The sequence below is a fragment of the Myotis yumanensis genome, unplaced genomic scaffold (assembly GCF_028538775.1).
Source record: "Myotis yumanensis isolate MYYU_CA2020_CCGP unplaced genomic scaffold, mMyoYum1.0.hap1 SCAF_17, whole genome shotgun sequence".
Taxonomy (NCBI): Eukaryota; Metazoa; Chordata; class Mammalia; order Chiroptera; family Vespertilionidae; genus Myotis; species Myotis yumanensis.
Window position 1 is genome coordinate 42,827,966 of NW_027223768.1, and position 15,239 is coordinate 42,843,204.

Genomic DNA, 15,239 nt, shown 5'->3' on the forward strand with positions numbered 1-15,239 from the left:
GCATATGCAGGAGGCAAGGAATCAATGTGTCTCTCACATCCATATCTCTCTCCCCCTCCCCAACTCCCTCCTCTCTCCCTTTCATTCTCTTTAAAAAACAATGTAAAAAATTCCTCAGATGGGGATTAAAAAAACAAAAAAAAACAATAAACCCACAATCCTCTAAACCAGCGGTCGCCAACCGGTGGTCCACGGGCTACTGGTGGTCCGTGAGGTCAGAAAGGCGGTGCTCACTGCTCTAAGCAGCCGTTTCCAGCACCAGGGTCACCAGGCCCCGAAATGAGCCTCTCCTCATCTCCATATCTCTCTCTCTCTCTCTTTCTCTCTCTCTCTCTCTCTAGTCCAGTGAACGGTGATACAGCAAGCAGTCTTCCTTCCCCCAGGTGGTGCTCACTCCTGAGCCCAGACACCACCCTGTGAGCACGGCCAGCAGTGTGCAGAGGCCCAGATGAAGACCCTGAGGCCCCTGGCCCAGAGCCTGACTCAGGGCTGCTGAGCGCCAGCACCCACTTGCTGGCCATGAGGACTCAGCCTTCATGAAAGTGGGTGCTCCAACTGAGCCACCCCAGGTGACACGCCACGGAGCAAAGAAGAGCCTCCCCAAACTGCAGGTGCTATATTCAGCAGAGGACTGTTGTTTTAAGCCTTTAAAGCTCGGGTGGGGTTACATAGCAACAGATCCCTAACACACAAGTCCTTGATGCCCTCTCACTGAGAAAGGCACCCTCTGACCGTCCCACACGTCGGAAAGGCCGTGTGAGCTGGAGTGCCGGCTCTCCTGTTACATTTTCTGCCGTATCTCATTCCGTCGCGCTTTGCTTACTGGCACCTGGCAGGTTCTGCATGTCTTAAATCGCAGGTTGTGGCACCTGCGGCCAGCGCGGTGTGGCACTGTTTTCCAGGCATGAGTGAGCCGGAGGAGGACGTGTCTCCTGGACGAGCAAAGGGAGTGGTTTCCTATGATGGCACCTCCTGGTGGTCGTGCCGTGAAGATGTTGAAATGACAGCAAGGGATTTAGAATCTCCTGTAAACTGAGCTGAGGAAGAGCAGTGGCAGGGGTGAGAGGACTGGCCCCACTTTGGAGAAAAGTTCTACTGTAGGTGAAACGCTACCAAACAGCATCTCGTGCTACAGAGAGATTGTTTGTGAAAAAAGAGTCAGGCGGCATGGCCCACTTCACTGCTGTCTTACTCTTAGAAATGGTCACAGTCACCGCCTTTAGCAACCCCCACCCAATCAGTCCGCAGCTGGCAAAAAGACTGTGGCTGGCCGAAGGCTCCGGGGATGGTCAGCATTGCTGAGCAATGATGTGTTTTTATTGAAGGCGGGCACATTGTTTTTTAGACATAACACTATCACTGCACACTTAATAAACTACACGGCAGCGTCAACACTGTTTGAACTTGAACTCCCCATGTCTCCAAGGTCTGCCTGTACAGCAGTCCAGTCGATTCATAAGATAAATGTTTTCTCCTTTCACAGTCGATCCTAACTGCTAGGGGAACGGGCAGAATTACTGGATTTTTGCCCCAACTCCTCTGTCTGTAAACACCGACTTCTCCGGCGAGGAGCTACTGCTCTCAGTGGCTGCGGCGAGGGCTCCAGAGACCGACTGTAAATCAACCCCAGCTCTGCCACACACCAGCTGTGACCTCAGTGCTGCTTACAGCGTGGGGACAGTCACACTCACCTTCTAGTCCTGGGAGAAATTATTTATATAAAGTCCATAGACTAGTACTTGATGCATAGTGAGCATTTGATAAATAGCTTACCAGAACAAACACACAAAAACCTCTACCAACCCAGCACAGATGGAACCAACACACAGCCAACCTGTATCATTCTAGAATACAAGTTATCAATAATAATTACTATGAACACGAATATTAGTCTGCATATCTTCCCTTTAATTCATTTTCTTTTCCTGTTTCATTTCCATTTATCTTTCATTTTTAAATTCACACAAAAAATGGGAAAGAAAAATGACAGCAAGTGAGCTCTTATTGAGAACCTGGTGAGAGGGCTGGGAGCCACGTAGGCACACAGGTATCTGTACTTCCCTCACTGCAGCTCCACGGAGACATGTCGGCTGTGGACATGGTGCCAGTGTGTGTTCAGGACACACAGACACAAGAAGCTAAGCGTACAGCACACAGCTCTCGCTGACATTCGAGGTGACGCACTTGAAATAATGTCAACTGGGAACTGAAATAACTAAACAGCTCAAACCTAGAGACAAAAAAAAGGCATTAAAGGCACTCATCTAGAAGCTAGAGCAGTGTGTAATGACTGCATGTACATTTCACACACTCAACGCCATCCTGCACCCCGCAGGCTCGCTGGACCCCTCCCCGGGAGCGTGGGCATCCCGCGCTGCCAGGCCTGCATTTCCCCGGGGCTCCGCCTGCAGACACGAGGGCCTGAGCATGGTGGCTGGGAAGACACTTCAGCAAACCACGGACTGGCCCATCTGTGTGAACGGAGATTTGTGGTCTTAAGAAAATATCAAAGGATCCAACGCGCACTCAACAGTTTTCTGATCCGGCCTAGTTTCCACTGACCCTCTCCCCAGACAGAAGGCGGCAGAAGTTCCCCCAATGTCTCCTTTCGTCGCTGAGCACGACACTGACTCCTCAAGGCAAAGAAGGAAGTGAGCAAAGGACAGAGGGTCCTCACTCAGCTGCCTTTCTCTCCGTCACAGCAACTCGGGTCTGGGGAGAAGACAGCCAAGTGCCAGGTGACAATGGCACGGACTTTCCCGATGAGCCCGCTGCACACACGTGACAAAGCAGGGACACTCCTGAGGAGCCTCCTACACAGACTCACACGAAGGCGGAAGCACAGAAAGGCAGCCCAGCTCTGCCCTTGATAGATGCTAAGCCACATTCTAAAACTCAGGATGAAATCTATGAGGCTAAAAGGAAAGGGAAGCGACTGCTGCTGACCCATCTGAAGAGCGGGAGCAAAGCGCATACGGAGAGGGCTGCCCGCGACGGCAGCCGCAGGTGGGCTCCGGTGCACCGGCGCGCGGACTGCTGCATTCCTGCCGTTTGCACGTCACTGTGATAATGTGGGCGGTACTGCTGGCCAGGAACTTGAATTAGATTTCATTTAAAATCTGGCTGAACAAAACCATTTAGAGTTGATGGTTTGAGTTTTGACATTTAAGTTATGACAGTAACTTAACCCACAGCCAATAGTGACATCATACAGCAAAATGTGCTCAGCAAATGAAAAGAGAAAAAGAGCTGCAGCCAGATTTGGGGAACAGCTCATCAGGATAAGAACTAGAATTCTTCCTGTGAAACAACAGGCAGCGGACAAGCACACGGGACACGGAACAGAGACCGTTTCTACCCAGTTCCAGACAATCGGACTCAGCGCCACATCCTGCGTGGTCACCTCTCCTAACAACGTCTCCTAAGAAAACAGAGTGACTCCCCCTCCTCCTCCCAGTCCGATGTCTCAAACTACAGACTCTGACCTGGGAGGGGGCAGCACCCCCCTCCCCCAGAACAAGCGAGAAGAAGGCTCAGCCAACCCCCACCTCTTGCCACATCCTGAAGACCTAGCATGTTTCAAACCTCCAGCAGGTGCCGCTTCGTTGTCTGTGGGAAGGGCGATGACTGCAGGGGCCGTAAAGCAGAGCGGGAACACCTGGCGCAGAGGTCCGCCCAGGCCGCCCCGGCGAGGAAGTCCCTCCCTCGCTCAGGCCATGCTGGGCTCCTGTTCTGTCCCAAACGGAGGTCAGGCACTTCCTCAGTTATACAGACAAACCTACAGCTACAGAGTGTCTGATCTAGTAAAACTTCTCCTATATTTAATCTTCTAATTCACTGCGTAAGTGCTCTACCAACTACCATAGGGGCCAATGTATAGGAAGAACGAAAGACCAACCTCCACAGCAGTTCAGGGCTGGACACACTGCAGGGCCACCTGAGGGACATAGTGCCTTCAAAACCAGGGACCCGGGCCCATCCCATCAGATCCCCCAGGTCAGAGTCCCTGGTGACTATAACGTACAGCCACGGATGGAAACCAAAAACGCCACCCCGACTGGTAGGGAGGCAAGGAAAATAAAACATCCAACTTTTGTGATCAAAGCTGTAGCCCCTACCATTACTCAGCCGTTAACACAGCTCAGCACCTAACAAGCTGACAATAAGCAAGGATCGCAGGTGAGTGCCGACCGGCGTCTCCAGCAGCTCTCAATCGTCCTGTTTTATAGAGAAGGAAGCATTTTCAGCACAAGCTGTTCTTGGTCAAACTTTATGTTGCTGACAGAACCTTTTGGAAGTTCTGTTTTCCATCAACATTAATCTATTTTCCCTTTCTCTTCCCTTACATCCCCCACTTTTCTTAAATTAATTCAACTTCCTTCCACAAAGAAATAGTTTACAAGCATCTCAAATGAATGCTGCTCCTTCCCCTGCCAGCCCCGCTCCTGGACATCTCAGCAAATCTGACACTGACATTAGTCCTCAGAGTCTGGAACACGAGTTAAACTTGCCTAATGCCAAAATGGTCATGAAGACAAAAGAAAACCACCACAGAGCTTACAAATCAAACAAAGACATCAGCACAGAGCGCAAGGACACCACGCCTCCGGAGGACCCGGTCAGCAAGGCTTTGAACACAGCCCGAAGGAGGCAGGCACCTACACAACACTTTTGGTTTGTTTTGGGGGTCACACCAGGAGTGTAAACCCAGGCTCACACCTGCACGAGTTAGGCTTCTGGTAACGAATTCCTGGGGGAGACTTTTGCTTTATTCCACTCCAGCAAAGCCAACGCCCAGCTGGTTCTTAGGACTCTCCGCCTTGTTTGGGAGCTCCAGCTCCATGGGGCGGGGAGGAGAAGGGCCCAGCTGAGACTTCCTACCTCGTCTGGTTCCAGAGCTTTCCTTCCTGTCGCCAGACTCTAGGCCAGAAGGGTCAGGAAACCCCTGAAAGACGAGCACCGCCTGCAGTGCAAGCTCACCGTCGGGCTCACGTGACCTTCCTGCTCTGGCCTCCAAGCAGCCCTTCCCCATCTTCCCTTCGGGCACTACCAGCGCTCTGACCGGCCGCGGCCCAGGCCTCCTGGTGGACTGCACTGCCGGGCTGCTCTGCACCTCGAGCCACCATGTTGCCAAAAGCAGAGTCCTCGGGGCTTCTTGCAGAAGGGTGAAAGGAAAACACTTTCTGGTTTCCAGAGAAGGCGGTTTTTCAGGTTAATTTTTTACGAGAGACCCGGATTACATTTTAGTTCCTTCAAGGATAAAATAGGATTAATACTCACAGAATCCACCCCAATGAGTTACACAGGAGAGGGTTATGCACATTTGAGAGTCACTATTTCTCAGGCCACCCGGAGCACCCGATCCTGGAACCCTATGCCAAAACCAGCTTGCTGCCTCCTTCACCACCCACACAGCAAGAAGCCAAAAAGCATTAGCCCTGGAGCCTGGTGACTCCTCTCCTCTGCATGACTATTCATAACCCAAGCTTTCAAACTAGTCAGTGTCGCTGCCCATGACCTCGACAAAACTCTCCCTTTCGATGTAAGATGTATTTACATTTCATCACCAAATGCCTTCAGGAAATGTTGCCTAAGGCATACCCATATTTGCCAAACTTGTGGGCTATATATTTTCTCACTTGGACCCACAGCAATAAAGCTCACAAATTCAATTCCGCACTGAGCATCTGAAACATGAACTTTATATGGTGATGTGATCTATTCGGAGAGTTCAGGTTCCTACATGTCAAATGCTTTGGAAATCTGATTAAATCTCGTCTGACCAGACTTAGTTTTGTGATACCTGAGGAAAGTTCAGTTAGAACTCACAACCTGTTGTTAAAAGCCTACAGTTTCTGTGCCAATTAAACATAGTTACACTTGCCTACAAAAGGCCACAGATGTGGGCGGTGTTCGATCAGTATCTTCCAAGTGGCACAAGCCGGGTTCCACTGGGGTTCCTGCTCCTCTGGCCGCCCCCCGCCACCCCAGGAGCCTCAGTGAAGAGGCCACAGCAGCGGTCCACACGGAAACACTGCCCATCCCAACATTAGATTCAGGGCACGGTTCCGTGTTGAGAATCGTTGCTGTTGTCCCAGGGCTTCAAGTTCTCACTGTGTGTGAATTTGCTCGGGAAGGAGCAGTCCCTGCTTGTGTGAGCTCAGGGCCAGTTTCCCTCCTGTTTCCTTCTTGGGACCTGGAGGTGCTCCAGCCTGTCAATACTCTGATGTTCCTTCCTTCCTTCCAGCTCTTCTCACTGTTGCTTTTCTTTGATCTAAGCCTTTAACACGCTTTTAGATCTGAACGATTCCTAGTGTCTCCACTCCACTACCGCCTCCCATCTCCTGGGGCTGCTCCTCAGGAGGCAAGTGTTTAAACTTGTCCCACTCCTTTTTCTTTTAAATTTACCTTTATTGCTGAAAGTATTACAGATACCCCTTTGTTTCTTTCCCAATTGACCCCCTCCACTCCACACCCGGCCTTCACCACACTATGCTGGTCCCACTCTTACCTCCCATCTGCTCTGTCCCTCTAAGTTTCCTAGCCAAACCTCACTGACAGAGTGGAGCCGGCTTCTCCTCCTTCCATAGGGACCAGGCTACTGCTTGTGGCAAGGAGACCCAGCCCCTCCCCCACTCTGCCCCTCTGCAGCCGGGGGATCATTACTTCACTCAATGATGGTGGTTCCTCCCTTTTCTTTCAAATCACTATTGACTCAACGAGGGCTCCCAACACCCCCAACATCCCCCGACCCCCCGCAGCAAAGCTCGTGGTCTGCTGGCTCATCGGAAGGCCACTGTCAGAGTCACTGTTACTCCTGGGCGCCTTCACAAGTACGCCCAACTCTCCCGTGACATCTAGGGAGTTCCTCCTCGTACTCCAGCTGTTTCTGCACGCCTGCACCCCTGGCCCCCTGCTCAGGACCTGGCAGGCAGCGGCGCTCCCGAAGGACACGCTGTGTGTCTGAATACATGAGGGAGTGAGCACCCATGTAGCCAAGGTGAGAAGGTGAGAGGGGCTGTGGAGGAGAGAAAAGCAGAGCAGGTGGCATCGGAGGAGGCGGCCCAGGACACGGCGCAGAGAGCCTCAGGGGTGAGCACTCGGGCATTGGGGACAGAAACGTGCTCTCTGCTCAGTCCAGTCCTTTCCAGATGCCACCCGAGAGCTCCTCCCAGCACACATGCTGACTGTGCAGCCTCTCCTGTACACGCAGCGTCCGAGGCCCATTACCTGGACCCACCTGCACCTCCAGCCCGATTTCCCTTCTGCACGCGCCCACGTGCACAGGCAGTGAATTTGTCACTGTTTCTGAAAGTGCAAGACCACTTCATCGCTGTGCCTTTAACATGCCTGGTGTGCCTTTCCCACGCGTGGCACCTGGCAAACTGCTACCACGCCTCAAGACTCAGCTTCCTCTGTGGGGTTTCCCTTATCACTGCCCTTCAACCAAAGTGTCCGAGCACCTAGTCATCACACCGGCCTGCACACACCCTGCACGCCTCTCCTCCTAGGGCGGCATGGGCCTCGGAAGCGTGGCCCTGCTGACTTCTCTTTGACCCCTACGCCAGGGTGCTGGCGGGGGGGGGGGGGGGGTGTCGGATGTGCCACAGCAGGTGGGAATCTGAGATGACCTCTGGGATCGCTCTGAACTCATCTTCTGACTCCAACCCCAAAGCAGTGCTTCTCACGTGTGCTGAGCTGAAATCCTGTACCATCAGCTGGGATGCTCACAAATGCTCAGATTCTCGCCCACCTTTCCAAGCCTGCAAAACCAGAAACGGGTCTCGCTGCTGATTTTCTCGCTGGGCAGTGGGCTAGCCTAGCGCCATGTCAGCACTGATGCCCGAGCCCCCAGCACAGAGGCAGGTGAGTCATTATTATTAACCCACCTGAGGGCAGGGAACTGAGGCTGGGAGACACTCAGCCGCTTGCCTAAGACAACGCAGTCACGGGGCAGGTAGGCGGCCTGATGTCATTGTTCTGCTTCCCCAGCAATCTGCTTGACAACTTACACTTCCTTCACTAGAAATCACCAACTCTATCCAGACCTTGGCAAAGAAACGACGGAGGAACCAACCTTTCCTCTCCCTCGTCTCTGAGAATAAAACAAATCCATCCTTCTCTAGCTTGTGACTACACACTCACCTGATGGGTCCGTAGTTCAGGAAGACAAACGCCAACAGCACCACCACACAGATGGCTCTTCGCTTAGGACTAGGGACTTTAAGCCTTTGGTTCTAGGGAAATGACCACATGAAGTACAATTAGACTACACCTCAGCCTCACAAAGAACATCTAAGAGAAGAACGCTCTTCCTCAGGTATAGGAATGCTTCAACAACAAACAAAATTCAAAGGGGAGCAAACTGTCCCGACAAGAGCAGAGCCCTCCTCGCCCTCCCATGGGGAATCAGCCAGTCTGCGTCCCCTTGAGAGGTTCCTGCCGTCTGTCCCTGTCCCCCCAGCACCGTTTCAGTCATGCAATGGGCTGTTCCCAGGGGGCGGGCAGACGGACAGGAGAGAAGCCCGGCGGAGGCAGAGGCGCGTTTGGTTGGGGACAGCCCTGCGGGCCCTGGAGCACCAGACCTCGAGACAGACCTGAGATCTGGGCGCCGGGCCCCGCGCGGTGCATGGTTAGGTGCACGAGGAAAGGAGCCTCGGGAAGCCACAGGATGGCGACACTCAAAAGCCCTCCTGCAGACGGGGTCAGGGCTCACCGTGCCCCCTTTCCTAACACTGTTCTTTTACAACTTAATCTGAAATGCAACATTCCCGACTGACCTTCCAGAAAGAAAGGGCACTGCCCCGAGCCCGGCTCCCGCCAACCCTCACCTCTGACACCACTTGGTCCAGCTGCCGCTTCAGCGAGCCGTTCTCCTTCCTCAGCTTGTCGTTCTCGGTCAGGGCCGCCTGCAGTCGCGCCTCCAGCCCCAGCAGGTACTCCTTCTTCTTCTTGCGGGACTGGCAGGCCGACTCCCGGTTCTTTATCATCCGCTGCTGTCTCCTCAGCACAGCAATCTAGCGAGAGTGAAGATGAATGGAACACCTCGAGTCCAGAACCCAATCAGATCAGATCTTCATAATTAATCTTAAACAACTGTTCAAAACGTGTGTTAGTGGTTGTTTCAACTAGGTTTTTTAAAATATTACTCAAATTGAGGTCCAATGATTCAGTAAGGCTTCTCAAACCTAAATGTTCGGTAACTTCCTCTCCTGTTTTCTAGGCTCCTTTACTGCCCTTCCCACTCCCCGCTGGAGACTCGCTGAGAGCGCCTGCGGTCCCTGGCGCCGCACACCCTCAGACTGCCTCCAGGTCCCAAGTCACTGGCTATTTTCCAGAACCACATCCCGGCTGCTCATCAGGCCACTCAACTGGAGCCACCACCGCTTCAGGTTCCTGTGTGACAGGCACGGACAGGCACGGCCCCCTCCCTGGACTGTCTGTCTCCATCTTCTAGAGGTGATACGAACCTCCCGGGTATACAGGGAGAAGCAAGCACTCACTCACTTTTCCGCCACTCTGCACTGACGCCCTCTGCCCTCTCCTCACCCGCTCAGCAGCCACTGGCCTGCGGTCCTCCCACCCACTGCTGCTGCTCTCCCTCCCACAAGGGCTCAGGGTCCATCCCTGAGCTTCTGCAGCCGCCTCCTGACCATCCATCACAGGGATCTCTTCCTGTCTACCATTGGCTAAGAACACTTCCCCCACAAAAACATGCCCATGTTGCTACTGTATTGAAAATAAAAAGATAATCATGCGTCTCAGCTCTCCAGGCCTTCCAGACCATGACCACCCCACTAGCCCAAACCTTCTGCCCTCACCCCACCTCCTGCTCTTTTAAAAGGCTACCCCAGGAGCTCCACACACACCTAACTCGTTCCGTTGTTCAGACCATTCACTCCAACGTCGATGCTGTCCCCGCCACTTGCCTAATTGTCAGGACCCTGCAACTCCAATCCTGCTCAACCAATGGGTGTTTTGATTTTCTCTGAATTTCTTACGCCCTTATCATCTGGAAGACACGCCTCAACACTTGAAAGGTCTACACTGTTTCATGAATTTTAACTCTCTCTCCACCTAGATTTTGTACCAAAATCATATAATACTACTTTCCTTTACTACCCACAATGTCTACCATAGTGAAACTTACCGAGCAAAATTCATTTTATCGTATCTTGTAAACTACGTTATAAACCTGTTAGCTACAGCATTAGTGTAATTTATTTGGGGGGAGAGGGTGAGGTAACAAAATAAGTACATAAAAAGCACCAAATAACAGGTTGATGACTGTAAGTACTAAACCACTGACTTCTACATGGAATGACCTTAAAAACAAACATTCTATGGTGGGGTGTTCAATAACTCTTAATGAGACAGTCAATAAAATTAAATAATTTCATACAGATTTTTAAAATAACAACCCAATTCCCACCCCACTACATTTCCTAGAAACAGAGCTACACCAAGCCAATCAAGTGGACCTGGCACCAAACACCGTCAACAGCCTTCCAGCAGAACCCAGAGAAAAGAAACACCACATAAGGGGTCAGAAAAGGGTGTTTTTCCCATTTTTATCCTTTCTTACAAAATGTTACAAGAATGCTGACTTACCTAACCATCCCCTATGACATTCCCCTGTGAAGTAACTGCCCTCCCTTCAGGAACGCGCACGCACAGCCAGGACGGGGCTGCTCCCCGACATCCAGCTGGTCTCTGGACAGAGCCACTTTGTTCCATCACTGCTACTCTTCCTGACGTTCCGGGGCAGCGCATCCACAGCTAGCGCTCTTCCCAGCGCACCCTGTGCACAGCGCCTGGATGGGACACACAGGAGCAGGTTCCCGGGTGGAAGAGTTTATGTACCAGTCCGACAAAGGAACCTACTCCGACGGCTCAGTATCTATGGAATTTGGAGGCTCACAGATGGACACCATTTAAAGAACTTCCAACAAGGATTGGGGGTTTCTGTAAACAATGACATGAAAGCACCTGCATGTTCTATGCAGCATTCGTCTCACAGGCTGTCAATGCACAGGCCTCATACTACACAAGGAAAACCACCTGTGGCCAAGCATTCACTTCTTCCCATGGAAAAGATACAAGAGTGCTGAATATCTTCAAGTAAGTACTCAAAACTATCAATAAATACAAAAGATGAAGAGTGAAAACAAATGAAACCCAGAGGAATCCCAAACACAGAGTTCCAACTGTCCTCTCAGCAAGCTATCCGAATATGTTGTGTTTGAAGTGTTCTGTACCTCCGAGGCAAGAACCATTATGACGCTCAGACTAAACACACGCGTGTGGGAGGCCGAAGCATGCACAACACTGGGGAGTGTTGGAAAGGCATAAAGAATAAAGACACTTTCCTTCAGAATGCACAGTCCACGGTGAGAGCCACAGAAAACGCCCCTCACACTGCTAATCCTTGCACATCACTCTTTAACCAGCTTTAACCAACCCAAAGTGCTCTTTTGTTAACAATTAATATTCTTCCACATTTTTGTAAAATAGTAGCTTTCGGAGGGCATGCCCTTCAAGAATACACAGCACTGATCCTTTCGTTGAGAAAACTGCCATTGCCTTTTTGCACACAGCACTTTGTCCATCTGATTGTTGGGTTAACTCGCATTTTTCTGAATGACTTGTAAGTACTCTTTCTATATTAAAAATGGTTTTAAAAAAACTATCAAAACCTGTACATGAAAGTTCAAAGCAACATTATTCACAATAATCAAAACGTGAAAATGCCCAAATGTCCAGTAACTGGTGAATGGATAATCCAAAATGTGGTGCAGCCAAACAATGGAATACTTGGCCATGAAAAAGAATTAAGTACTGATACATGTTACAATATGAATAGACCTTGAAAATATTACGGTGAGTGACAGAAGTCACACACAAAAGGCTGCATCATGTGTAAATCCACTGACATAAACGTCCAGAAGAGGCAAATCCATACAGACAGAAAATGGAGCAGTCATTGCCGGGCTGGGGAGAAGGGGGTGAGGGGTGACTGCCAATGGGCACGGAGTTTCTTTTCAGGGTCCTGAAAACATTCTGCGATAGATAGCAGTGATGCTAGGTAGCACTACTCTAAATACACCAAAACCACTGTACACTGGAAAAGGTGACCTCTATGGCATGTGAATTTTATTCCAGTGATGCTATTAAAACAACAACAGAAACAACTACATAGGAAACTATGGACTCACCCCAAACAAACACAGAGCAGGACAGCCAGTCACAGGAGGAAAGGGACACGGCGAGGGGAACACTGAGACCCACGAGGGCCCCATCCAGCAGCCCAGGGACCGGCCTCCACACGCAGAGGAAGAGCAGGGAGAAGGCCTGCAGAGTCACGGTAACAGCCAGCAACACAGAGAACCACAGCTCCGACTCCAGGCGTCTCCTACGATGTATTTTTACAGGAGCAAAACAAGTAGCCAGTTACTCAATGGAGGAATGTTTGTAAAGAAAGACTGCAGAACTCTTAAATCACTGTAGCAGCCTCTACGCTAGACAACCCCCAGCAAGCAAAGGGATGGGCCACCCCGTGTGAACTGACGCTGAAGCTCTCTGAGGGCCACACCTGAGGGAGGCACGCAGGACCATGGCGCAGCAGGCGCCATTTCTGCACCGCAGATAAGACTAGTGCTCCGCGTAGAGAACTGCTTGGGGAGAACGCACAGGCAGCCAGCACCATGGCTGCCCCGGGGGGGAGCGTGTGGCCAGAAAGCACTCATTCTCCCGAGATGAGTCTGCAGGTGCTGGTTGCAGAAGAGAAATCAGAGACCAGAGAAAGTATTTCTGTATTAAGCTATAAACTGAGTGGCCAGATTCTTATGACCACCCCATCAGTACTTCGTTGGGCCACCTTTTGCCTTCAATACTGCGGCGATTCTTCTTGGCATTGACTCCACGAGATGTTGAAAGGTGATGCGAGGAATCTGACACCATGTCTGATGAATAGCACTGTCCATTCTGTGAGATTTGATGGCTGTGGAACCAGCTGCCTGATGGCTCTTTTAACTTCGTCCCACAAATGCTCAATTGGATGGAGATCTGGTGATTGTGGGGGCCACCTGAGCAAGGTAAAGTCTCCCTCATGTTCTTGAAACCACTCCTGCACAATATGAGCACCATGGCATGGCGCACTGTCTTCTTAGAAGAAGCCATCTCCATTGGGATATGCCATCAACATGATAGGATGAACTTGATCAGCAACGATACTTAGGTATGTTGTGCTATTCAGACGTTTATAATGATCTGGCTCTCTAGCAACTTCAGCGCGAAATTATAGCTAATTTGCCTACAAATATCAGGTGGTCATAATAATCTGGCCATTCAGTGTAAATCAGCATGTCTTTAAAAAACAAAACAAAAAAAAACAGTTATTTTTTAACCTTATCAGGATGCCAAACTGAAAAACATAGAATAAAGTGGCCACAACATCAACCTAACCTAAAGCAATACGTCAGAAAAAACACCCACCCGCTTCCCTTTTCAAAGCTACTGCAACCTTCTTGCCAAAATTCTTGTTCAAGATAAATTTTGAGAAGCCCCAAACCTCCACCTCAAGTGAAACTGCAAGTATTTTAACAAAGCATGTTTCTCTTTTATTTGCAAGAGTCCCTGATGGCAGGAAGGCCAAAACCAGCCAGCACAGAAGTAGCTTTTCACTGAGCTCTGCTGGCTTTTCGGATCTCCAGGTCCTTGCTGTTGCATTTGTTCTGGTGGGTTCCTCTACTTCACAGCCTAAAAAATACCATGATTTCCATGCTTTTTGTTAAAAATTTCACTTACTAAAAAGTAGTATTGGTTGTTTATCTCCTGAGCTCTAAGCTGGCCCACACCTGGACCCAGCAGGGGACCTAGTCCAGGTCTTCCAGCTGGAGGCTCAGCAGGGCATGCTTTCTTTGTGAAACAGAACACGGGCCTCTCCATTCTTCTAGGAGCTTTTGGCAGTGCTCTGCGTTGTAAACAGGTTATTTTACACTCACATTTTTCTTTTTTCTTTTTCTTTTAATCCTCATCCGAGGACATTTTCCCATTGAGTTTTAGAGAGAGTGGAACAGATAGGGAAAGACAGAGACAAACATTGGTGTGAGAGAAACACATTGATTGGTTGCCTCCTACATTTGCCCCAACCAGGGCCCGGGCCGGGGAGGAGCCTGCAATGTGCCCTTGACCGGAATTGAACCCGGGACCCTTTGGTCCACAGGCTGACGCTCTACCCACTGAGCCAAACCGGCCAGGGTTCATATTTTTCTTGAAAAACACTCCTGTGGGTCTCCGGCACAGGCCTGGGCCTCTACCCAGGCTATCTCTCAGGGTCAAGTTTCCAGTGAGAAAAGCTGAGAGATGAGGTAATGCCTCCCTCTGGACATGAGGAGACTTGCTTCTGGCTTCCTGTAGAGCAGCAGGCTCCCCAAGCTCAGCACCCCTCCCACTACAGAGGCCCACACCCAGCTGAGCCTCATCGGCCCCTCCACACTCACAGCACTGAGGCTGCTGAAATCTTGAACTTCACTGTACAACACTGACTCCAGGAAAAAAATACAAGCTCCGGTCTGGTCTGCCAGGGCCATCCCCTCCGCACTATGTCCGACATCTGCGGGTACCTCGTCCCTGTGATGACTCTGGTGACCCAGCACAGGGACTCCCAAGGGTGGGGACTGGGATGGGAAGGGTCCAGATTACTGAGTACAGAATTAGAAAGAGGCGCAAGGCAAGGAAGATGGGCGGAGAGGAAGACCTGGGCCCCCTCGGAGCAGCTGTTCCCTTAATCCATGGCCCTCTGAGTCTTCTGGGTCCTTCTTCCCACTGTCCCCACCTCCTGATTCCCAGGAAGGGCCTTGCTCCCCCTGGCCCGCCATGGAAGATGTACAATATAATCTCACCACTTTTTTCCTGGCCTTTTGCCCCAATAACCAAAACAATGTACTAATAAGCCATGGAGTCGCTGAGAGAAGGGGTGGTGGGCAGTGGAGGGCTGGAAGGTGCCCTGCAGGTGGAAACAGATGCTGGTTTGCAAGCCTCGGTCGGGGTCTGAAGCCAGAGGATCCAGCTCTCCCGGGAAGGCACCTCCGCCCCTGGCTCGGGGCGTGCGTGAGAGCTCCCACTCTGAGACAAGGACATGCTCACTTTTTCCATCAGAATCGGAGCCAAAAGCAAACCATATTTCCTGAAAACTTAGGTGAGGTTTCCAGACTTAAACAGAACACATTTACCAGCAA

General features: G+C 50.9%; 1 protein-coding gene across 2 annotated transcripts in view; it reads right to left on the reverse strand.

The window, feature by feature from the left end:
* Positions 1-15,239, reverse strand: part of ATF6 (activating transcription factor 6) — a 138,111-nt gene that overhangs the window by 83,679 nt on the left and 39,193 nt on the right. For both annotated transcript variants that reach the window (XM_070397162.1, XM_070397161.1), the window contains exons 9-10: positions 8,832-9,017; positions 8,146-8,237 (exon numbers count right to left, since the gene is read on the reverse strand). In XM_070397162.1, the coding sequence (XP_070253263.1) occupies positions 8,146-8,237; positions 8,832-9,017 (278 nt within the window). The remainder of the gene's footprint in view (positions 1-8,145; positions 8,238-8,831; positions 9,018-15,239) is intronic.